This window comes from Mus musculus, chromosome 2 (assembly GCF_000001635.26).
Source record: "Mus musculus strain C57BL/6J chromosome 2, GRCm38.p6 C57BL/6J".
NCBI classification, from domain to species: Eukaryota; Metazoa; Chordata; class Mammalia; order Rodentia; family Muridae; genus Mus; species Mus musculus.
This window is the reverse complement of record NC_000068.7, coordinates 122,153,363-122,179,078: the sequence shown is the minus strand read 5'-3', so window position 1 is coordinate 122,179,078 and position 25,716 is coordinate 122,153,363. Positions and strand designations below refer to the sequence as shown.

Sequence of the window (25,716 nt, the reverse complement as noted above, 5' to 3'; positions counted from 1 at the left end):
ATCCTGCTTTCATTAGTTCAGAGATCCCCATAAATTGGAAAGAGAGTCCAGTGAAATTGGTAAACTATTTCAATACTTTAATAAAGCCCTGAATTTATACAATAGTATAACTTAATTACTGTGGATGTACGATGTGCAACGGTTCTTTATTCTCCCCACCGTCATTAAGGCAGGGGCACAAGTAGGGGAAAAGTTTCTCCTGGAAAACACTGCTAAAGGTGTAAAGATGGGTCATGGTTGTAGCGTTGTAGAAGGATACTTGCCCGCCCTCATAATCCAGGTACACGCCCACTCTTCTGAGGTCGCCTAGAGTCAGACTACGGGAGGGCAAATCCAGGGCCTTTAGATCTGTTTGGTTTCTTAGTCTTAGAAGCCAGAATCCTTGCTCTGGAGTCAGAGGGCAGCTCCCCTTCCGAATGATGGACTCTCTGACGACTCCAATTGTCCATTTTGTCTTCTTTCCTACTTCTATTTCCCAGTACCATTTTCCAGAGGTGAAGCCTTTTGAGCCCAGTACAGCCACACTTGAATCAAACCGCTCTGGATCATCAGGCATTACCTGCTTAACATCACAGTGACACACACTGGTCTGGCTTTTGGATAACACCAGATTGGGATGAGCTGTTTTAGGATCCAGAGTTAATTGAGATGGGCCTGGTACGAAAATGAGATAGCAGGGAAGAGAAGAAGAGAGGTGAATGTAATTTCCCAAAGTAAGAAGTACTACCATAACACTTTTTCTCTCCCCATATGCATAAATTCTTAGCCAGGAAGGTTCCCGTACACTTTCTATTGCCTGGCATCCATTTCTCTATTTCTAGGCATTTTTAGATTTAGGATAAAATCAGACTTTGCACTGAAGTAATTTATATTCTACCGAAGGAAACAATATAAATAATGTGAACCTTTACCAGTACCAAAGGTGTAAAAATTAGGTGAGGTTGTTCTAGGAAATCTTACAAAGGAGCGTGTCTCAATTGGGATATAAGCATATGTGAGATGTTCACTTTGGGTAAGCAGAAGGGGAAAGGTAGATTAAACGCAAGTAGTTGCTTGGGTATGAGAGATTATCTGTTAGAGCTAGGGGAGACTGAGATCCCTGCTGGAGATTATATTTGGTTCAACACGCAGCGAGACATTGGCGCTCTAGAGTGGTCTATGCCACTGCTCTCCAGAATGCTGTCCACAAAGTGTGTGCTCCCCAGCCTGGGACAAGATAATACAGACACTGAAAGCAAACGTTTATGGGGATCTAACAAAGTAACTTTATGTTAGTTGAATCTGGTATTTATAAAGCCAGGCTTGCCACACACCTTTAATTACAGTGCTCGGGAGACAAAGGCAGGTGGATATCTGAGTTTGAGACCAGCCTGGTCCTACAGAGCAAGTTCCAGGAGAGCACTGCCTCAAAAATCCAAATAAATGAATAAGTAAATAAATAAATGAGATAAAATCAGGCTTGTACTTTGTTTTTGTTTTTGTGTTTTGTTTTGTTTTGATTTGTTTTAGTTTTTCAAGACAGGGTTTCTCTGTGTAGCCCTGGCTGTCCTGGAACTCACTTTGTAGACCAGGTTGGCCTTGAACTCAGAAATCTGCCTGCCTCTGCCTCCCAAGTTCTGGGATTAAAGGTGTGTACCACCACTGCCTGGCCTCAGGCTTGTACTTTGTAAAAAATCTTTAATTTCACAATTGTAAGTAATTAATTTATATTGTAGTCTATAATAATAGAATTCCATGACAGATGAAGTTTTTTTTTATTAAAATATGTAGAAGCTAACATAGTTTGCCTCATATAAATAGACTCATGATCACTGGAGTCTGGGAAGGTTAGAAGGATAATGGATAGCAGGTACAAAAGGACAAGGAGATAGATGTTAATTTCAGAATTTTATAGCACAATATGGTAATCATAACCTGCAATAATTTATTATATAGATGTACATATATGTTTTAGTGGCTTGATTTGGTTTTGTTGGCAGTGCTAGAGACTGGACCCAGGGCTTTGTACATATTAGGCCAGCACTCACTTCCTGAGCTATAGACACAGACTTTATTATATATTTTTAAACAACTGAAAGGTCTCCAAAAAAAGTTTCCAACACAGAGAAGTGTAAATGTTTGAGGAGATAGAAATTCTGTTTACCATAGTTTAATTTTTATATGTTGCATATGTGCATTGGATATTATATTGTATCCTATAAATATATATACAAATACCATGTGTCAACTAAAATTTAGTTGAAGCAGTAGTACACACCTGTAACTCTGAAGGTTGAAGCAGAAAATCCTAAGTTCAAGGCCAGCCTGAGCAATATAGCAAGATCCTGGTTTTGCTGTTGTCGCTGCTGTTTAGGGTTTTAAGTCAGGTATATGACTATAATCCTAACGCTTGGGAGGTGGAAACATCAGGATCAGGGGCTCAAGATCACCCTTGGCCACATAAGAACTCTTGGCCAAGCCGGGCAGTGGTGGCGCACTAGGGAGGCAGAGGCAGACAGATTTCTAAATTCTTGGCCAGCCTGATCTACAGAGTGAGCTTCAGGATGGCTAGGGCTACACAGAGAAACCCTGTCTCAAAAACAAACAAACAAACAAACAAACAAACAAACAAATAAACAAACAAACCAACACCAAAAAAAAAAAAAGAACTCTTGGTCAGCCTGAGCTAATGAGAAACTTGTGGCTGGATGGAAAGACAGCGCAGCGCTTAAGAGCACATAGTCCTTCTCTTGCAGAGGAGCTCTGATCCGGCATCCACATCAGACAACATACAACTGCCAGGGGAACCAATACCTTTTCCTGGCCTCTGTTAAAAGCCACACTCAGGAAAACAAATTCATACACAGACACACTGTTTTGTCTTGTTTTGTTTTGTTTCTTTAAATCCCTTTTAACAAGCATGGCTAATAAAGGATTTGTTTGTTTATAATTTATGTTAAGACAATCAACAAAAGTGTGGTCAAAAGATTAAATATATTTCACCAACTAGGAATGGCAGAGAAGCACATGGAGAGGTTTTCAGTGGGATTGAACATTAGAAATGTATACATTTAAAAAATGAAATGTTACTATATTTAAGCTTAAATAGTTATAATTAGAAAGATTGACAATATCAGGTTTTTTAAGAATGTAGAAAAATGGTTTCATCATTCATTGCAGGAGGAAATATAAAACAATTTCTCCATTTGAGGAAGAAAAAGAATTGACAATTTCTTATAAAATTAAATGCACATCTTCAACCCCACTACTAAGTCTTCACCTCAAAGATCTGTAAACAGATCCACACAACTTTATTTATTATAGCCTGAAGTGTAATCTCCCCAAATGTCCATCAGCTGGAGAATAGGTAAACACATTGTGATGTATCCATTAAACAAAATTACTGCCATGTGCAACAAAGGTGAATCAAGGGAAGCACTGTGCTTTGTACAAAAGTCTAGATACAAAATACTGGCATGTGTGATCTGCATTAAATTAAAAATTCAAAAAGACACATCAAACCTGAAATAAAGCAGATTAGCAAGGAGTAAGGGCTGGAGCTATACAGAAAGAACTAATTGCAAAGAGACTTGTGGAAATGTTCAAGCGCCTGTGTGTGTGTGTGTGTGTGTGTGTGTGTGTGTGTGTGTGTGTGTGTGTGTGTTGGTGTGTGTGTGTCTTTGTCTGTGTGTTGTCTGTGTCTGTGTGTGTATAGGTATGCCCAGAGATGTGCATGTGGCTATCAGAGGTCTCCTATAAGTATCTTCCTCATCACTCTCCATCTTATTTTTTGAGGCAGGTTTCTTACTGAATCTGGAATTCACTCAGCCCAACTGTCTGGCCTGCAGATCTTATAAGAACTACATTTTTCCCCAACCTCATCCCCAGTGCTGGGGCTACAGTTGTATGCCGCCATGCCTGGCTTTTTACGTAGGCACTAAGGATCCAAACTCAGATCCTTGGGTTTGTTCAATGCTAAGCCAACTCTCCAGCCCTCATCTATCTCTGTCTTGATCACAGAGATATTTACATGTTTGTCAAAACTCATCAGTTTGTGCACTGCATATATTTAGGTAAAAGTGGCAGATTCTGCTATATTAATTATACTTCAGTGAAGTCAGTTTCTTTCAGTGTTAGTCATCTGGAAAATGTATCAGGGATATATTTATGATTTTAACTAGGTTAATAAGAAACAATAATATTAGATATATGACTTCTATAAAAGCTATCTAAATTCTTATTTTTATATATATCTTATCTAGAATATTATTTCTTTTTCTTGAAATAATACCACTTGTGTTAATCTTGTCCTGTTCAGTCCTCTGATATCTGCAAGAATTCATACAGCTGATGTAGCAAAACAAGATAAAATTGTGGCTAGTTCCACACATTATAGATCAAACAAAATCAGGCTGAGGAGTAATTCTAATATCAGACTTTTATGTATTATTAGTTCAAAGACACATATTCTTAAATCATAGTAGCAGGAGAAGAAGAAAAAGATCTTTTTGACTAAACTCCACCCAAGTCCATCTCCATCCTCTCTCAAACTACAGAACTAACTCTGGCCACAGATGAAATATAGATTAGGGGCCATAGGACTCAATAGCTCCTTCCCACTATACCTGGAGAGAGAATAGCCTGCATTTCCTTCCAGATGATATACTGGATAGGACCTTTGAAGCGGCCTAGGCTCAGCTTTTTGGCGATGAGCTGTCTAGGTACAATTGTCTTCATTCCTTTCTCCATGCTGTAAGGGACACACAAACAGTTTAGTTTTAGACATTCTCCAGGGGTAGAAGAAGGAGGGTAGAGAGAACCATGAAGAAACACTTGCCTCTCTATGAGCTTTGTGATGTCCTAGAAGAGAAAAGAAGAAATAGAGAAGTCAGATGCCTGTTCATCATCTCTAGGAACTTCTCTGGTTATACTGAAAGCCATCCAGGTTTGATCATCAATACTGGCTTCCTGTACAGATGGTCCTCAGGCCATCGCCAACAACATTTCATCCTCTACAGACTTTGCTAAGCAGCATCCCAGGCTAACCCAGCATAAACTGACCTCTCACATGGTAACCTTCTGATTTTCTATAATTCCAGCTCTCATAGGAAACAAGAGAAGAGCCAGGAAGCCCATAGTTAAGATCAACTCTTTGAGAAGTGAGTGCTTCCAAATACTCCGCCAAGAAAAGATCAGAAACGATCTGAGGGGGAAGGGTAACTAGACTTCTGAGTGCTGGAGTGATCGCCAATCATCTGATCTCTAGAAGTGAGACTTCAGGTAGCAAAAGTTTGACAAAAAGCTTTTTAGATATATTTCAGTTTATAATTTCTGCAAGGCCCAAACTCTACAAACACTATAAGAGACATATTTTTTGAAAAATAAAGCTTCTGTGGTCTATATGGGGAAGTAAGAAAGAACTGATCCATGTAGCATTATTAGTGAAATTGTCCTATCACGTTTTGAAGGAAGATGAAAGTAAAAATTTCCACTGATCATAAAGTAAACATGGCTTCCTTTTTCTCCCCAAGGACCTACAAGCGCTCCAGTTAGTCGGGTTGGGTTGGGTTAAATTGGGTTGGGTTGGGTAGGTTAGGACATGGTTGGGTTGGGTTGAGCTTGGTTATGATTTGCTTTCCTTCCACCCCCCACTCCCAGTTTCTCTTCCCTCCTTCCAAGTGTCCCCATAATCAATTGGATTCAGAATCTCACTGTGAGGAAGTCGAAGGAGTTCTGCTGTTCCATCCGTGCCTGAATGGTCGCCAGCATGTCTTTGGCAACAAGACACTGCTCCTGAATCTGGTTCAGATTCACCTCCATCTCCTCATTCAAGAGTTTCCCCTCATCCCGGAGGTCATTTAGAATGTCCTTTTCTTTGTTGTGCAGAAACTGATGTAGCTTTAGAAACTCCAAGGAAAGGTTTTGTTGCAGTTGTATCTTGTTGTCCTGGAAACCTCCATAATCATCACCACGATTACTACTGAGACTAGCATTTGGGGAGAGGGACTTACACCACACCACACACCTTGGGGAATTTCACACAAATGGCTGCCTAGCATCGACATTCAATCCTAGTACACAAAGCCCTTTGGGAGGTTCATTCCTTCTTTCCCAACTAGTTTAATGGTGTAGGATGAGAGGCTTTGTTTTCAATTGTTGGTTTGTTTTTGTTTTTGTTTTTTTGGTTTTTTTTTTTTTTTTTGGTGATTAGATGATAAACTGTGCTCTCTTAAATAATGATGTGGAGTCAATCAAACATTCTAAAACAAATACTAACAATACTTTCCTAGGCTGACAAATTAGTATCTACCAATTGATGCTGTTAGACTAGGGAGACCTATCCTGTTAAAATCAAAACTACTCCTTTTGCCAGGACCACATAAAAGAAACAGTATATGAACAATGTACAAAGCACTAAAATTGAAAGTTGCTGCACTTGCAGCTTGTGTGTGAGTGTGCCTGTGCCTGTGCCTGTGCCTGTGCCTGTGCCTGTGCCTGTGCCTGTGCCTGTGCCTGTGCCTGTGCCTGTGCCTGTGCGCCTGTGCCTGTGCGCCTGTGCCTGTGCCTGTGCCTGTGCCTGTGCCTGTGCCTGTGCCTGTGCCTGTGCCTGTGCCTCATTTTCAACCACACATAGAATTTCATCATCCTCCCAAAATGCATCATTTCCAAAACAACTTTTTTGTTCCAAGTTCACTTGCTCCCTACTGCAGCACTGTTGAATCTCAATCAAAGTTTGTGTTCAGCCTGAGCATGGTGGTGCTTGGCTCTAATCCCAGCACTTGGCAGACACAGGCAGGCTGATCTATATGAGTTTGAGACTAGCCTGGTTTACAAAGTAAGTTCCAGGGCTGCCAGAACTACATGGAGAGATGGACCCTGTTTCAAGAAACTAATCAGTTTATAATCTTTGACTCTCTGTTTCTGTTTACACGTCTATCTTCACGGCTTGTCTTACGTAGCTTAGATCCCATGGACAACCATCACCACACTCTTTTTGTTTTGTTTTGTTTTGTTTTGTTTTGTTTTGTTTTGTTTTGTTTTGTTTTGTTTTCAAGACAGGGTTTCTCTGTGTAGTCCTGGCTGTCCTGGAACTCACTCTGTAGACCAGGCTGGCCTCAAACTCAGAAATCCGCCTTCCTCTGCCTCCCTAGTGCTGGGATTAAAGGTATGCACCACCACTGCCCGGTCCATCACCACCTCTTAAGGTAGCCTGACCTCCATCATTCTTCCAACCCATGTGTTTCCAGTTTCCCTTTCACCTTTCCCATGATTCCCCAGTCTAATTGGTTCTCCTTTCTCTAAACAAGTTTTAAATATTAAAATTAGTTGGTGTTCTGTCCTAAGCTTATTCTACACTTTCTAACCAATATCCCCCACCCTTACTATATATTAGATACTACCTAGTGCTGACAGCTTTCCCACAGCTTTTGAGCTCCAGACTTCTAAATCCAAATGCTATCTGATATCGCTATCCATTCCTCATATTTAATCCGTCACCATATCTATATAATTTCCTCCCCACACCACATGTTCTTGTTTATCTCTGTATATACACTGCCTCTTTAGGCTAATCAAGTACCTTTGTTCTTGACCTGTAAGAGTTTTCGAACCACGTGGTCTTATCATTGTCTCTCTAAGCCATTTTCCACACAGCCATCAGGCATTTTCAAAACGAGATGAAACTATGTAGTGCTTACAGATCTTTATTTTTCATGTCACAGGATCAAGTTAAAAATACTTCATTTCTTCCATATAAGGACCTGCATGATTGGGTCATTTCTGCCTCTTTAGTATTATCTCGCTTGGTGTGCTCTAGCTTTATTGGACTTTTTCTAACATCCTGTTTCTAGACTTTTCCATGTAGCTTTCTCTCGCCCTTCTACACTCTTCTCCAGGACCCTTCTTTCATATTCCCTCACACAGTTCATTTGATTAACTTACTGATCCTACAGTCCTCAAAAAAAATTTTTTTTTGGTAGTGGATCTCATGTATCCCAGGCTATCCTAAAATTAGATATGAAGTCAAAGATGACTTGAACTTCTGATCCTCCTTCTACCATCTGAGTGCTGAAATTACAGGTGTGTGCCATTGTGCCCAGTTTATGTGATACTGGCTGTATAACTCAGGGTCTCATGCCTGTTAGGCAAGCATTCCACCAACTGAGTACATCTCCAGCTCAAGTGACTTCTTCAGGTTCTCTTAGATTTCTCTTCATTGCTGAATTTTCCTATCATATGGTAATAGTAGCTATTGTTATTTATTGGTATTGCTGGCATCATTTAACAACTGTCTCCCATTGACCCATTCAATAAGTATTTGTTGAATGAACAAATATTGACTATAGTAGCTGAACTACAAAATAGAACAAAATTACCTGGATGCTTCAGTAACTCTGTCTGTCTTTCTTTCCCTGGGGATATGTATTTTTCCAGGTACCAAATGCCAAAGATGGCTCTCTTACATAGAGTAATTAATGAAGGATCAGAACTTCCCATTAACTCCCAGCCTACAGACTGATTTATCTAATATTTACTAATTAGTGCCCTTTTTTGGGTGGGGGTGCTCCTGTGAAGTCTACAGTAGGCAGGCATATATAAGCAACAGCTCTGTGAACTTTGGAAGCAGTTTAGAAAGATAAATCAGATGGGGGGATATAATAATCTGAAAATCAGATTATTTGTTCAGTGGTACCTGGTTATAAACCAATTTTACTGGTAGAGTCTTTATTTTGTCATAGATGAAGGGGAAGACCAAACAGACCTCAATCCCACAATGTTCACCTAGTGACTGGACCATCAAAAGGCTCAGTATGTTAGGACAAAAGGTAATCTATTCAACAGATCAACTATTGGGAACCTTTTCCACCATATATTTCTTTCTACCTGCAGTGAAATAACACTACTTCTATAGCCCAGATACCATTTAGTGTATCGATATAGCTGGAATTACAGGAAGGGCATATTCCAGCAATGCTTCATAAGCCCTTTACCCTGCCCCTCACCTTGTAAGCAGAAATAGCATCTTTCTGAATTGTTCTGAGAGACTGAAGCTCCTTCAGGGTTGTCTGAAGTTGGCTCTGATAGATAGCAAGCTCCTCCTGCAAAGATCAAGTAGAATTAACCCACGGCAGTTTGGAAAATAAAAGAACATAAAGCACATCTCTGGGGGCAGGGGAGGTGGCTCTGCAGTCAAGTGCCTGCCACACAAACTGGGTTTGATCCCCAACACTTATGTAAAGGGCTGGGCATGGTGGCTCACACTCAAGTTCAGTGCTGGGGACATGGGGACAGATCCTTGGGATTTACTGGCCAGATTGCTGGTCTAGCCTAATCTGTAATCCCAGGTCTTTGTGAGAAGTCTCAACAAAAAATAAGGTGGGCAAGTGCTTGAGAAACACCCTAAAATGTGCCTGTGGCCTCTCTGTGCATGCACGCTCATGCCTCTAGCACAAAGAGATATCTGTGGAACAGAACAAGAACCGTGCTAATAACAGCCCAAGGAGGTAGGTGTGGAACAGGGCAGACTAAACAAATGACAAGGTCAGGAGTCCAGTCCTGGCTCCAGAAGAGATCCTGCCAGGGTACAGAAGGCACATCAGTGTTTGTTTGAACAGAGAAATTTTAACATAAGGAACTATCATGTTTAAAGTTAGGGATAGGTAAGAAGGCTGTGTGGGTGAAGGCACTCACTGCTAAGCTTATCAACCTGAGTTCAGGCTCCAGAATCCACACATTGGAAGGAAAGAATCTGTCATGCACACATACATGTGGAAGGGCAGAGGGAAGAGCATCTACAAAGACACAGTGTTTCAGGGAAGAAATAAGCTTTGAAGTGTTCCTTCTTTGGAGTCTATGGTGGTTTGAATAGGTATGCCCCCCCATAGACTTTGTGTTTGAATGAAGTATGGCCTTGTTGGAGTAGGTGTGGGCTTGTTAGAAGAAGTGTGTCACTGTGAAGGCAGGTTTTGAGGTCTCATATATGCCCAAGCCACGCCCAGTGGGACAATCTCTCCTTGCTGCCTGAGGATGAAGATGGAGAACTCTCAGCTCTTCCTGCACTGTATCTGCCTGGACACTGCCAAACTTCCCACCATGATGATCATGGACTAAACCTCTGAAACTGTAAGCCCAGCCTCTATTAGATGTTTTCCTTTATAAGAGTTGCCTTGGTCATGGTGTCTGTTCACAGCAACAAAACCCAGACTAAGACAGAGTCCGTTCTACTCTCTGGAGTCCTCTCACTTTTCTCTAAGAAGTCTGTGTCCTTTCAAGGAAGTTCTTGCTACAAACTATCTTTCCTTTCCACTATGCCATAGTTTTGTCCATTGAGAACTGTGGCCAGGGCTGAGGATATAGCTCAATAATATTATGCTTTGTTTAGACTACATCCTGAGTTCAGTCCCTAACACCACCAAAACAAAAGTGGTGAGCGAAATAAGAAACAGAAGCAGTTAAGTCCTGCCATCTTGTAGGAGGAGGCCACTGCAGCTCTCTAGTTCCACCCTGGCTATAGTGCTCACCCTGGCTATAGTGCTCACCCTGGCTATAGTGCTCACCCTGGCTATAGTGCTCACCCTGGCTATAGTGCTCACCCTGGACACCTCTGCATATGCTGTTCCCACTAGAACGATTCTGTTTTCCTTCTGCTCTTCCAAATCCAAATGATGTCCCCGTTCTAGTCCCACGCCTTCTCCTCATTGTGCATCCCCTGATCATCTCAGAAATCCTCAACACTTAGGAATCACAAATGTGACAACCTGAGATCTCAGTAGTGCGTTCCCATGTACTATATCTATTGTTGTACTCATTTGAAACTTTTATAACAGGAACACTAGCCTATCTGTCCATGGTTTACCCAGTGTGACTGAAGGAGTCAGCCATAGCGCCTTTAGAGCTCCTTTCCTGTACATAGCATCTCTAGAGAAATAACTTTCCGAGGTATCTTGTATTTCTGAGGACTCTGAGCGTTCTCGTTATTTGAAAAAAAGGGATTAGGTCAGAAGGAAGAAGAGGCCCTCCAAAAGAATTTTCCTAAGGGATTTCTCAAGGCCCAGGACTCACACACCGTAAAGAAACGGACAGCTTCAGAGATCTGCAGGAAATCCTTAGACTGCCCCATAGACAACCGTGCATCCTTGCATTGAAAGCAGATCATTTTGCCTTCTGGCTTACTGAACAGTTTCAGGTTCTCTCCATGCTCTGGGCACTGTGGATGGCCCTTGAGCAGGGGTAACTTCTTAATCTTCTCCACGAGCTTCTCCAGCACGAGGTTGAATGTACAGTTGCTATACTGGCATAGCATCTTACAGTCAGGACAGAATGTTTCCTTTGAATGCACTTTCCAGAAGCTTTGAATACAGTCTTGGCAGAAGTTGTGGCCACAGGTCAGCATCAGCGGATCACGGAACCAGTCGTTACACAGAGGGCAGTGTAGCTCCGTGGTAAGATCTTGTATCACCACTTTTGAGGGTAAATGGGTGGTGGTTGGATCACTCATTTCAACATAGTTGCCTGGATCAAAGTTGGAGGGGGGCCGAGAAGATACCTTTGGGAAAGAATAGCTTAATTAAAGTTCTTTTACTGCACATTTCAGTACACAAGGATATAGAGTCCATTCCCAAAGGGGCTGAGAACTGATTCAGCTAAAGCACATAATCACTGCTTTGGAAATAATGCAATGGAGGCTGGAGAGATGGCTCAGCAGCCGAGGGGAGCCATGTTCAGTTTCCAGCACTCACATCAAATGGCTCAAAATGGCCTATAACTCATGTTTCAGAAAATCCAGCATCTTTTTCTGGCCTTCACAGGAACTGTACTCATTTGGACAAACCCATACACACATCATTTAAAATAAGTAAAATAAAATAAAAATAATTTAAAAAAAAACAATACAGTAAATTTAATGTTTTCCAACATCACTGTGGCACTATTTCAAGGTTTTTCTTTGTTTTGTTTTGTTGGTTTTTCAAGACAGGGTTTCTCTGTATAGCCCTGGCTGCCCTGGAACTCACTTTGTAGACCAGGCTGGCCTCGAACTCAGAAATCTGCCTGTCTCTGCCTCCCGAGTGCTGGGATTAAAGGCGTGTGCCACCGAGCCCGGCTCTATTTCAAGTTTTAATACAGACTGAAAGCGGGAGAAGAAAATACTCAAAGATACAGATTTTATTGCACATTCCTCTCTTTACCGATCTTCTCTAACTATGAATTGAAATTTTTGCTTAAGTTCCCGTTTCATTCGTTATTTTTATCTTCTCTGTAGCACATGCACCTAGCAATGCAGTGTCTGGCGCATCCTGGGCACACAGTTATGGTCCCATTGACATCATCATACACACTATTCTCAAGTGTACATGGGACATCCTCTAAGACAGACCATATGTTAAGTCACAAAACAAATCTCAATACTTTTGAAAGGATTAAAGTCATGGGAAGGGTGGTGGTGGTTTGAGTAAGAATGGGCCATAGGCCTAAGGATCCTTAGGGAATGGTGCTGTTTGGTAGGGATTAGGAGGTGTGGCTTTGTTGGAGAATGTGTGTCACTGGGGTTGGGCTTTGAGGGTTGGGGACCCAAGCTAGGCTGCCTGCAGATCTGGATGCAGAACTCTCAGCTACCTCGCCAGCACCGTGTCTGCCTGTGTGCTGCCATGTTTCCTGCTATGACAATAATGGACTAAACCTCTGAATGTAAGCAAGCCCCAGTTAAATGCTTTACTTGATAAGAGTTGTCATGGGAGCCTAGCAAATACAGAAGTGGATGATCACAGTCAGCTATTGGATGGGTCACATGGCCCCCCAATGCAGGAGCTAGAGATATTACCCAAGGAGCTAAAAGGGAACTGCAACCCTATAGGTGGAACAACAATATGAACTAACCAGTACCCCGGAGCTCTTGTCTCTAGCTGCATATGCATCAAAAGATGGCCTAGTCGGCCATCACTGCAAAGAGAGGCCCATTGGACTTGCCAACTTTATATGCCCCAGTACAGGGGAACGCCAGGGCCAAAAAGGGGGAGTGGGTGGGTAGGGGATTGGGGGGGTGGGTATGGGGGACCTTTGGCATAGCATTGAAAATGTAAACGAGGAAAATACCTAATAAAAAAATTAAAAAAAAAGAATATATGTTTCCAAAATATAGTTTTGTAAACCCCCCAAAAAAAGAGTTGTCATGGAAATGGCAACTCTTCACAGCAATAGAACAGTGACTAAGACAAAGTGTCTTCTCAGATACCACAGAATGGAGCTAGAAAGCAATAACAAGTAAAATGGGAAATTCACAAATCTGTAAAAATTAAACAACATCCTCCTAACCACCCAGTGGGTCAAAGGAGAGCTAAGATTATAAAAATACTTTGAGGTAAATGAATTTAAAAATACAACATACCAAACCTTACAGAATATGCTAAGGGCAGTACTGTCTGGGAAATGTATCGCTGTAAACACTGACATGGAAAACTAAAATAGGATGGCTCTCAGCAGTAGGATGTTCTCCCTCAAAAAGTGAAACATAGAGCGGGTGGCAGTGGCACACACCTCTAATCCTAGTACCCAAGAGGCAGAGGCAGGAGGTTCTCTGTGAGTTAAGAGGCCAGCTTGGTTTACCAAGTGAGTTCCAAGACAGCCATATAGAGCTAGATAGTGAGACCTTGTCTCAAAAGAACAAAACAAAGCAAAAAATTAAAAACAAACAACAACAACAAAGTCTATGGGTGGAAGAAGTAGCTCAGTTAAGAGTGCTGCTTAAGTATGTAGACCTGAGTTCAGATTTCCTGCAACCTCGGTGTTGGCAATGGAGGAGACATCTGTGGGGCTTGCTGGCTACCAGGCTAGCCAGAAAGCAGTGAGAGACCCCCGTCTCAGGGAATACGGCAAAGAACAATAGAAGACACCAAACCTCCTCCCCAGGCCTCCACATTCACGCCTATGCATATGTATCCTCACATACACACGTACATACATGCATATATCCACATTCACACACACTGTATCATTATGGTGGACTGGGAGTATTGCTCAGTGGTTAGGGTACTTGCCTAGAATTAGTAAGAGCCTGGGTTCAATTGCCAGGACCACAAAATAATCCTAGAACAAAGAATCAAACCCATAGAAAAGAGTTTTGTTTATATAAAATATCCAACTTAGGTAAAATCCATAAGAGACAGAAAAATTGCTTTCTAGGGCGCATGGGAGAAGGAAAGGTGGGGATGACTGCTTAGTGGAAAAGAGATTTCCTCTGGGGGTGACATCATTTTGGAAAAAAGGCAGCTGTTGTACGTTGTAAATATACTAAATGCTACTGGAGTGTACCCTTGAAAATAATTGGTTGTATGAGTGTTATCTTAGTTTTTTTTTTTCTTAAGTAGAAGGTATTTGATTCCAGAGCCTGGATTTTTATACTGAACAAGAATGCTTTATTGTATGCTACACAACACATGCTATTATGTGAAAAAGAGCCGCCAAAAATTGTTTCCATCTCAGCATCTGTGGAGCTGATACTGCTCTTAGGCACCCAGAGCCAGCTCTATGCGAGCAAGCGAGCGAGCGAGCGAGCGAGCGCCTGCCTTCCACTGTATCAGTGAGTCAGCAGTGAGCCTCCTGACTGGGACTGGGGTTTAGGGCATGAGCCACCATGCCATGCTTTCAGTTTCTTTTCCCTGAAACACCCACTGGGCAGGCTTTGGAGATCCTGCTGTCTGCCCACGTTCATGTTCTCCCATGCCGTGGCTCTCCTTCTTTGCGCTGAAAAATGTTATCCCTTCCTTATTTTATAATTGCCACTAACTTTTTATGGGGGTGGGGGTGGGGGAGTGGTGCTGGAAGAACCTAAGGTGCCATCCTCAGGAGTGCAGTCTACCCCTTTGAGACAGCATGCCATTGTCCTGGGCTCACCAGTTAGGCACTGAGCCCTTGCTCCAGGCCCAGTTTCTCTGTTTCTTCAGATATTTTAAGGGAGGTTGAGTTCTTCCCGAGTCATCTATTTAGAAAAGTCTAACAGGAACATGAAGGCGGGTCCATAATTGAGGTTGGTTTCTTTTTGAAACAGCACACACATGAGCTCTCCCCACCAGAACAGTCCTGCTGCTTGGCTTACTGTGTCTCCTCCACTCCACCTCCCCCAGGTGGAGTCTGCTGTCCTACATCTTAGATCCTTGTGACTGCCTGCTCTAGGGAAACAGCTGCTCTGCTGCCTGGTGTAACGAGCACTTCCTGGAAACTCTCTTTCTGCAAGGTTTGCATTCCTCGTCCCTCACACATTTTGCTTGGCCTTTACTGTATTCTGTAAAGATTTTTCCTAAGCTGGTGCCCAAGCTCCTTAAAGCCTCTAACTTCATCTTAAAGGGGTTGAAGGGTTGTCTGGCATTTTGCTTTTTTTTTTTTCCTGTCTTTTTCATTCTCCTTGAGTTAGTTGTTTGTTCCTTTGGGACAGGATCTCAAATTATAGCCCAGGCTTCCCTCAAACTCAAAAGCTTCCTGCCTGTGCCCTCCCACGTGCCTGCCCACGTGCTAGGATTACAGGCATTGGCGAGCACTCATGGTTCCCTCGTTACAGTTTTGACTTTACAAAGAATGAGAGGTTCTTTTGAAGGGAAAATCATTATTTTTATTATTTCACCATTCAAAAACAAAAAGCCCACCGGCCGGTGATGACGCACGCCTTTAATCCCAGTACTCGGGAGGCAGAGGCAGGCGGATTTCTGAGTTCCAGGCCAGCCTGGTCTACAGAGTTCCAGGACAGCCAGGGCTACACAGAGAAACCCTGTCTCGAAACCGCCGCCAACCCCCCACCAAGAAAAGCTCAATTTTCACTAGCACTTTATCCAACATTTCTATACATTTAGGGAAAGATATGCATGTGGTTTTTTTGGGTTTTTTTTTTTTCTGTCTTTTTCATTCTCCTTGAGTTAGGAGAGAATGTATATGTGTTTAGGAGAGAATGATGGTGGTGGAGGAGGGTATGATTTTCAGTGTGCTACACCATCTTGACAAGACAAGTAACGAAAGCAGGACATCGACATCCTTCTTCTAGCCTCTGTGTTAGCGCGCGCGCACACACACACACTGCCACCTGAGTACTCATATATGTGTGTATAATCACACTCTCTGTGGGTGCCACTTCTCAAAGAGTATAAATTGAGTTTCTTTGAGCCCATCAGAAGGGAGACTCGAGGTCAATATTTATATACAGAATAGTTATAAACAATTCTATATGTTATTCTTTGCATACTTGACTTTTTAAATTAAGATTTCTATTCAATGTCTACTGAATGTGTTAATTTAAAATAACTGCCTTCCCCACTGTCCACACTAAAGGATCAGGTCTGCATATGTCAGGTGACTTCCTTTTCCTTTCCCAGACCACAGACAGACTTCTGGACCATTTCATAGGCTGTCCAGCAACCCCAACTGTCGCCTAATGCAAAAGATGACTATGCAAACCAGACTCTCTCATGAATCTGAAAACAAAGAATAGAAACAACTGCTGAAAAACACCGTGAGATACATTGTAGAACACAAAAAACATGGCCCAGAAGTCATTAAAGAAACATGGTGAATTTGAGGCCAGTCTGAGTCTACATATCGAATTCCAAGACAACAAGAGCTGAGAGAGACCCTGTTGGAAGGAAGGAAGGAAGGAAGGAAGGAAGGAAGGAAGGAAGGAAGGAAGGAAGGAAGGAAGGAAGGAAGGAAAGGAAGAAAAGGAAGAAGGAAGGACAGACAAAGGCAGGATCTGGCATATACATTTTAAACAAAAAGCAAAAGAAATGGAGAGGTGGCAGGTAGAATCAGTTCATTAATAGAGATAAGAATTACAAAGGAAAGGGCTAGAAAGACTGCTCCATTGTTAAGAGCATTTAAGTCCTTAGAGGACTAGAATTCAGATCCCAGAACTCATAAATCTCTGTAATTCCAGCTCCAATGGATCAAAGTCTTCTGTCCTCCTTGGACACTCTCACACACACCCACACTCTAAAAAACATTTATAGCCTAGTGGTGGTGGCGCACACCTTTAATCCAAGCACTCAGGAGGCAGAGGCAGGCAGATCTCTGTGAGTTCAAGGCCAGCCTGGTCTACAGATGGAATTCCGGGACAGCCAGGGCTACACAGCAAAACCCTGACTTAAAACAAAACAAACAATTACAGAAAAAACCAACGAGGAAAGCTGTTGCATTACATTAACTATGCCACTGTCCTCTGTCTCTTCCTGAGCTCTTATGGCCAGCACATTACTTGGCTGTGGTAGGGGCTTAAGGAATGTGTTGGAAGTAGCTTGTCTGAATCTCTGCTCTTTAAGAATACTCTTGGTCTCCACCCTCTTGAAACCTGAAACCCTCTCCTTTGGCCCCGAGTGCACTACTACCCTGGTTCTTTCCCCATGAGTAATTTCCATCCCCCTTTCTATTCTTAGTATCTTCTCTGGCTTTCTTCTAGCTCTGCTCTCTTTTAACAAGTGAGTAATTTCCTGACTTCGTGTTCAGCCTCACAGAAGTAAATCCTAAATCTGTACCTCTGGGTTCTGACCCACTCGGCATCCGGATCCATGTACTGAGATTCCTTGATGGGTTTCCGTGGAAACCCGGCTTCCTTAAAGTAAATCGATGTTTTCTTTTGTCTGTCAACACTAAAGTTTAGAATACTAACTTCCTTTACTTTAGTTTTAAGGTGTTAATTTAAGACGTTTAACTGGGCTGGTGAGATGGCTCAGCAGGAAAAGATGCTTGCTCCCAAGCCCGACGACCCAAACTCAGTCCCTGAGATCCACATGGTGGAAAGAGTGAACCTAATCCTGCAGATTTTCCTCTGACTTCCACACATGTGCTCTGGTATGCACGCCCACATATCTACACAAAATACACAAATGTGATTTCTAAAAATGTTTAACTGCACCTCTGTTGTAAATATAACATACCAAGACCTATAGTATGAAAAAATGTTATAACTAATAATTCTTCATCTAAAGATAGTAGTTATATTGATAAAGAGGTTAACTTTTGTATAATGTTTGTCTTAATTATCAAAAAGTTATGGTGGACCTCCTTACTTTCTTACCCACATCTCTAATTTCTGTTTATCCAAAGGCCTAGAGTTTAGAAGGTAAAGGCTACATGTTAAATATTTCTTTGATTTCCCTTCTTGATCCACAATCAATACCCTGTTTCCTACCCTGTGTGTAGAAAACCCGCTGAGTGGTTAGAGAATAACTTACCTCCATGAAACTTGGTCATTAGGCCACCAGGGGGCAGAGTCAGGCAACTTGGCTTTGCTCAGTGAGCCCAGGATGGCTGCAGACCAAGAGTTCTGGGCCTGTTAGTATGCTAGGAATGGACTCAGAGCCCATGAGAGGAGGAGGGAGAAGAGAGTTCAGGAGCTGAAGAAGACAGACAAGGCCAAAGCTAGAGATCCAGCAGGTTCCGTGACAGTTTGTCAGTTGCTTTGATGATATTCGCGTCTGAGATAGACAAACTCTGATTGGATTGGAATGACCTGCCAACCCCTTTTATTATTTTATTTGGGATGGGATTCTTTTAAACTTCAGGTGGTAATCTAATTTTTAAATGTTTAATCTTGAGTTATGTGTGAGTATGTTTGTGCTCGAGTGTGTGTCATGTATGGAGGTGCCCACAGAGGCCAGAGAGGTGGATCAAATTCCCTGGAGCTGGAGTTACAAGTAGTTGTGAACTACCTGATGTGAGTACTGGGAGCCAAACTCTGGTCCTCTGTAAGCACCATAAATACTCTTAATGGCTGAGCCATCTCTCCAGCCCTGGTAATGTAATTTTAAGGTTTTCAGATCTCACTTGGGAATGAGGCTGCTCGAGGGAAGAGAGAACAAACAGCAGCATCAGCTGTACCCCTGACTGGAGCGGCTTCTCTTTATCCTAGCTGGACCCGTCACCTCCAGACACAGAGCCTTTCAGGGGTAGCTGTTTGGCTCTCCCTGTCTTCTTGGCATCTCCTGAAGCAGACCTGATCAAGTAGCAGGGTCTGGAGCTGGACCCTAAGGCAGCAGGGAAAGATGCTGTTCACACAGCTTTCTCTAAAAGTCTAAGTAAGCACTTTTAGCTTAGACGCTCGTCCCTAGACCATGCTCAAGTCTGGGAGCCCGCGGGTTTGATGTTTTGCTTACAGTAATTCTAACTCAGTATATTGCCTTGAGTGGTTAGTGTCTGCCTGCTATCCAGCCTTAGCATGGACAACAGCATGCCAGAGTTAGAGACTGCCCACAAATGCCTTGCTTCTCTGGCTTTGCACAGGCTGCCCCTCCTGCCAAGAGAGTTGCTGAGAAGTCAGAGCAGGCTGTGTGCAGCAGCAGCACCTGGCAGATGTTTCTATCACTGCTCTGGGTATACTACATTCTTCCTTTCATTAAACCGATTTGTCTTCAGATCTCTTTCCCAAGAAACCGCAAGCTTCTTGTGAGAAAGAACTGTCTTCTTAGCCCCCAGGCCTTCCATGCTATCACTCTGTAGTAAACACTGGCTTAGTGAGAGAGTTCGAGGGGCCCTGTGAATGATCTGCACACCCTCCTTCTGTCTGCTTGTTTTCTTAGATTTCAGGGTTATTGTCGTTGTTTGTGTTTGTTGTTTGGTTGATTGGTTTGGGTGGGTTTTGTTGTTATTTTGTATTTGTTTTGGATTTTGGTTTTCAAGACAGAGTTTCTCTACATAGCCTACATTCTGGCTGTCCTAGAACTCACTATGTAGACTAAGCTGGCTTCAAACTCACAGAGATTTCACCTACCTCTGCCTCCCAAGTGCTGGGAATAAATGCCCTGCATGCATGTTTTGTTTCTGTGTTTGGTGCTAAGGTTGAGCGGAGTGCCTTGTAGACAAGCTCCCTAATCACCGGCCTGCCCCAGCTTCTCTCCAGTGGACCACTGAACAACAGCTGCTATTCTGGCTTGTTAGGGAAAAGAGAGAGAGAGAGAAGAGAGTGGTTCATTCACAAAAAGCAGTCTCCTGGCAGGATAGGCAGGAGCATGGTAACACCGCACTGCCAGCCTCAGCCTCTCTGTCTTCCCTGGGCAGGGTCGTTGAGACAGGTGGAGCCAGATCTGGGGATCATGGCTTTTACATGCCGCAAAAGAAAGGGATGTAAGCCACAAGAACTGTTCATCTACTGAAAACTAGGAGGGGAGGAAGGCTGTCGCTCTCCAGTGCATTCCCGAGGAATGTCTTCTGTAGTTTGAGGGTTATCATCCATGTGACTCTCAAGTGCCTTCCCATGCAAACTGGACCCTCAGGATAACCAGGTAATGTGTGACTTACTGGACTCTTGTGAGTTAAGTCAACTTCTCCAAGCTGAAGATGCTCACAGATAAAGCCAGACACGTGACTCTCCCAGAGCTCTCTGTTACACATCCCAGGCCGTGCCAAGAGTTAGCATTTTTCTTTAGACGCAGGAACTCTCAGGCTTGTCTGGAATTCATCCCTGGGACTGCCAGAATATAAATGCGTTCTTGTATTTACTATGGTTTTGGCTTCAGTAAGAGATTTGCACCAAAGTTTAAAGCCAGTGTAAAGCCCCCTGCATCTCACAGCTGTTGGTCAGTCCCCAGCTGATTTACATAAGAATTTAGAGCTCAGGCTTTATGCAATATTTGAACTCTGATTCTGGTTTCAGTTTGCTCTCCACCTCCACACTCACTGCACTCCAGCAAGGCCAGCACTACTCAGTGAGATTCCTTGGCTTTGTTTTCGGAGATAGTCTCATTTATGTAATCCAGTTGGGCTCGGCTCACCTTCTTTCCTCTCTCTGTCTCCCAAGTGTTGGAACATCAAGATAAGGCGAGTTTGATTCCCAGGACCCACCCACATGGTGGAAGGAGAGAATTGACTCTCTCAAGCTGTCCTCTGTCCTACATATACATGCTGTGGCATGTGCATCCACGAAAAAAAATAAATAAATAAATAAATAATGTGAAAATAATAGCAAAAATGGTGAGGAATGGTGAGGAACAATATCCTACATCATCCTCTGGCCTCCAAGTGCGTGTTCACGTTCACACAGACACTAGAAAAATAAATGTAATGTGAAGCTAAAGATTTAAGATTGATAATAGTATTAGGTGTATTTGGGGGGTTTGGAAAACACATATTCAAAAATTTTAGTTACGGATTTTAAACTGTGCCTCTCCTCTATTTCATGTCCTGGTGGCAGTGGGAAGACTGTGAACCCAAAAACACTTACAAGAAGAGGACTACAGCTTGTTTAAACCCTAGCAAAACAGTCTAGATAGCCTTTTGTTTATTTGTATTACCAACATAAAACAGGCAGGATGGCTTAGTGGGTAAAGCATTGCTATTAAGCCTCATGACCTGGGTTGGATCCCTGAGTCCCACACAGTGGAAGGAGAAGGGACTGACATGCATACCTGTAGCCCTACAACTCAGGAGGCAGAGGTGGAAGAAGGAGTGCAAAGCCAGTCTGGGCTACACAAAACCCTGTCTTTAAAAACAATCTTTAGGGCCTGGAAAGATAGTTTGGCAGCTAAGGGGATTTACTGGTTGCTCTTTCTGAGAACCTGGGTTCTCACATGGCAGCTCACAACCTGCTCTAACTCTAGGTCCAGGGGATCCTATGCCCTCCTCTGGCCTCTGAGGGCACCGCACACATGTGGTACACATAAGCACATGCAGGCAAACACTTGTATACAGAACATAAAATTGTTAGAAAGCTCTCTATGTGTCTGAGTTTCTTTTTTTTTTAAAGATTTATTTATTATTATATGTAAGTACACTGTAGCTGCCTTTAGACACACCAGAAGAGGGTGTCAGATCTCATTACAGATGGTTGTGAGCCACCATGTGGTTGTTGGAATTTGAACTCAGGACTTTCAGAAAAGCAGTCTGTGCTCTTGACAGCTGAGCCATCCCTCCAGCCCCCTGAGTTTTCTAAGAAAAACTATGTAGTGTATTTGCTGTTTCACGAGCCCAGAGTTCTCTACCAGGGGTTTTGAAGAATTTTTATCTAAAATTTTGTTCTAGAGAGTGAGATGAAGTTTGACCATCTGGGTTCCATCCCCAGATGCTGCATGATGGCAGAAGAGCGTTGGCTGCAGCAAGATGTCCTGTTACTGCCCATGCACCTGTGCCCCACACAAGTAAATAAACACAGCTTAGTAAAATAAAGGGAATATCAAGACTAGAAAAATTCAAAAGACTGAAATATAATGGTTTTCTAGGACTAGAGGATTTAGGAGGAATGTGGAAAGCTTGCTGATTGGAACAGGATTTTAGTGGGGAGGACGTTTAAATGTACTAACTGTGGTTGTAGATTATATCTCAAACACAGTGGCAGGTGTAGTGCACAATACAGTGTTACAATCGGAGTCTGGGATTAAACCATGGAATCTGATAGACAGTTGGAGGCCTAAGAAGGAAATTAGTGAAGCCCAGGTATGGATGCTCTACCTAGCACTCCATCACAAGCATCGGCTCAGCTCATTGGTCCAGGCAATACTGGCAGGCTCTCTCCACTCCACTCTGCATCTCACGATCACAGGCCATGGCTACTGCACAATTTCCTATTCCAGCCAGGCAAAGAGAGGCCCACCAGTGATGCTCAACGGTCCCAAAAAGCAGAGCCCACCATCATCTGGTCTCCACCCAGGCTCCAGCAGCCCATGTGAGGCCTAGGTATTGTGTCCTTCTCTGCCAGGGTCTATCTAGTGGGTAGAACTAGAAACATGCACTTGAGCATGTGCTGAGCTGGCTACACTGGTGGGGCAGGAGGGCCTTGCAAGGCTGCATAGATGTTGAGAAACATGAAAAAAGCTGTCACAGGGACACCCCAGGTTACAGAGTGGTCGATAAGGTACAAATTCCATCTGGAATTCCACTCCTGTTGTTTGGCCCCATTCCTGTTGCCACTACCTCCCAAACAGGTTTTCCTGTATATGATCTGCCCACTCAGGAAGGTTGCCACATCCCCAGGCTGTGGGCAAAAGGGACTTCCCCACCCCCTCTCAGTTTCCTCTTTACCCAAAGCCCCTTACAACAAAGAGGAAGGGTGGTGGTTCTCTACATCTGCCTTCCCACAGAAATTAGATCAGCAATCCTACTGTCTAGTCAGTCTCCTAGTGAGGCTTTGAAAGTTAAAATTAATAGGACAGTTTCTGGTTGCTCTGATGGTGACATTACTTGTAGTGTCCAGAAACTGAAGGTCAGAGGTTGCAATCCTTACAGACACACACATCTTTAGAATCAGGATTTATAATCCTGTTGATTTATTTCTTGAAAGTTGGTTGGCCACTTGCTAGGCTAGGCTAATAGAACTGAATAAGTGCAGAGCAACACAAAGGGTGTAGTTGGGAAAAGCATCACCGAGCCAACAATACTACAATAGAGTCAGAGCCATTGTTAGGGCTCAAAGCAGTCTGGCAGTGTGGTGCTAAAGAAGACACACACACAACCCAAGTTTCCTGCTCAAGGTTTCACCAGTAGACACAGGACTTGGGGACAAGAAATTGGAAATATGATCCTTCTTGCCACCATGGGTCCTAACAAAGTTCCACTAGGACGGGTGGGAAGGGTCTACTTCCCCACATCTGTCACTCTGCAGCCTACCCTGAGGTCCACTGGGACAGGTGGAAAGGATCCACTTCCCCACATCTGTCACTCTGCAAGCTACCCTGAGGTCCTTTCCAAGGTGGAGGGTGGGGTTCATTCTCCCAGGTCCCTCACCCAGGTTCATCTTGAGCTCTTGGCTGCTGCAGGAAGCAGTCTTTGGAGGTGCAATTCTAGTCTTCTTTCCTTCTACTGAGTTCCCAGGCTTCCAGTGCAGTCTTGTTCTTGTGATGTCTCTGTGCGATGAACGTCTCTGCCTTTTCTCCAGGTTATGGAGGAACTTCCCATGAAGTTTCCCTATGCACCTTAAGCCCAGTAGTAACACAGCCACTTTCAGTCCTACTGAAACTTCACTAGCCAAACAGGATGAAACCTTCACAGAAGAAGAGACTGAAGATCAAACAATACACCTAGGACCCTAAGGAACTTTATCCCAGGAGGTTGCTGGGATAAATCATCTACATTCCATAAATATCATGTACTGGGGGCCTAGGAGGTGCCTCAGTCTTGGAGCTGAAGGACCTGGGTTCAGCCCTCATCCCAGAAAAGTTGAGTAAGGTGCTATGTGCCTCTCACCCTAGCACTGGAAAGGTGGTAACTAGAAGATCCCTGGGGCTGGATGGCCGGCTAAATCTCCAAGCTTGCCGTTCACTGTAACTCTGCCTCAAAATATAAGGTAGAGAGTGATAGCAACTGGAGAAGATATCCAGCAGCAACCCATCCTCTGATACATACATACATACATACATACATACATACATACATACATACATACATTCATGCACTCTCTCTCTCACACACACACACACACACATACACACATATCCCCCCATACAACACATGCACAACCCACATACACATGCACACACACATGAACATACATGCACCCCCTGCATGCATACCCTTACACAAGCATATATACATGCATGCTCCCTCCTCACACACAAACGTATACACACAAAAAAATAACTGGAAGGCTTAGCAGTTAAAAGTACTGGCTGCTCTTCCAGAGGACCCCGGTTGAGTTCCCAGCACCCACATGGTGGCTCACAGTCATCCATAACTCTCTAGTTCCAGGGGATGTGACTTCCTCCAGATGACCTCTTCTGAACTTCATAGGCAGTAAGCATGCATGTAGTGTACATATGTACATGTATCATACACAAAATTAAATGAATCTAAATTTACAATAATAACAGTTGTGTGAAATATAAATAAATAAATAAAGCTTTGTGATGCAAGATTGATTGTCCCACTTCTGGCTTATGGTTACTATTAATCAGTAATTGTTATAACAAAATACCTGATACAAGCTACTTAGTAAGAAGAGATTTACTTAAGAGTTTGGAAATTTCAAAATGTTAATGATAACCAAAGGTTCCTCTTTCCCACCGACAGCAACAGAAGACGTGCCTCAGGAAGGGCAGAAGAGGCCAGGCTTGCTGCCTTCCTTTTTTTTTTTTTTTTTTTGGGTTTTTTGAGACAGGGTTTCTTTGTATAGCCCTGGCTGTCCTGGAACTCACTCTGTAGACCAGGCTGGCCTCGAACTCAGAAATCCACCTGCCTCTGCCTCCCAAGTGCTGGGATTAAAGGCGTGTGCCACCACCGCCCGGTTGCTTGCTGCCTTTCTAACAGCCCTCTCAGAACTCAGACGGCTCCTTGTCCCTTGACAGGACCTCCCACCACACTCCTTCTTAGAGCCCTCACCACTTCTCATTATCACCACCCCCAGGGACTAGATCTCCAGCCACAAAAGGAGCTTTGGGGACACAATTAAACTCTCAAAATTAAGAGCTCAAGTCATGGATGTTATAGTAACTTTTGTAAGATTAGGATTCAAACTTAGTTCCAAATTGATTAGCATTCCCTCTTTAACATTAGCCAAAACTCTGAACTCAGAGTGGGGTTTTCAGACTGTGTGCTGTAGACCCAGCAGAATTTAACAGGAAACACAGTAGTCACCCATGCTCTACCTACATCCAGCAATAAGAACCAGTCCCTAGCTTTTGCATAATTTGCCACCAATAACCATAACTTGCACCCCATAACCATAACCTGCACCCCAAAGTATCTGGGCTTTCATCCTAGCATACAGTCCTGTGGAGCCAGCAACAAGCTGTGCACATCACCAAGACAAACTGTAAGATGTGATCTCTGCTCTAGAGCTCCCTG

The 25,716-nt window shown here is 43.2% G+C and overlaps 2 protein-coding genes across 5 annotated transcripts in view; one reads left to right on the top strand and one right to left on the bottom strand.

The window, feature by feature from the left end:
* Positions 1 to 25,716, top strand: part of Patl2 (protein associated with topoisomerase II homolog 2 (yeast)) — a 66,082-nt gene that overhangs the window by 7,111 nt on the left and 33,255 nt on the right. The gene's annotated exons all lie outside the window — the stretch shown is intronic.
* Positions 57 to 18,371, bottom strand: Trim69 (tripartite motif-containing 69). Of its 4 annotated transcripts, none has more exons than NR_166637.1 (7): positions 18,183 to 18,371; positions 11,045 to 11,524; positions 8,982 to 9,077; positions 5,692 to 5,933; positions 4,817 to 4,839; positions 4,605 to 4,729; positions 57 to 654 (listed from the first exon to the last, which is right to left on the bottom strand). NR_166637.1 is itself a non-coding variant. In NM_080510.3 (7 exons), exons 1-7 carry the CDS (start codon positions 18,186 to 18,188, stop codon positions 116 to 118), a joined length of 1,503 nt encoding a protein of 500 aa, NP_536771.2. In that variant the 5' UTR covers positions 18,189 to 18,371; the 3' UTR covers positions 57 to 115. The 4 variants fall into 4 exon arrangements, 2 of the variants coding, with proteins under 2 accessions (NP_536771.2, NP_001366298.1); NR_166638.1 differs by lacking the exon at positions 18,183 to 18,371 and adding an exon at positions 17,484 to 17,523; NM_080510.3 differs by having other exon boundaries at positions 5,692 to 5,925.

Excerpts from the sequence above, each read along its gene's own strand:
- Trim69 (NM_080510.3), bottom strand. Across the intron at positions 9,078-11,044 it reads AAGCTGTCCGTTTCTTTACG|GAGGAGCTTGCTATCTATCA; the intron begins GTGTGTGAGTCC and ends TGATCTTTGCAG. Across the intron at positions 655-4,604 it reads GCAGGCTATTCTCTCTCCAG|GCCCATCTCAATTAACTCTG; the intron begins GTATAGTGGGAA and ends TTTTCGTACCAG.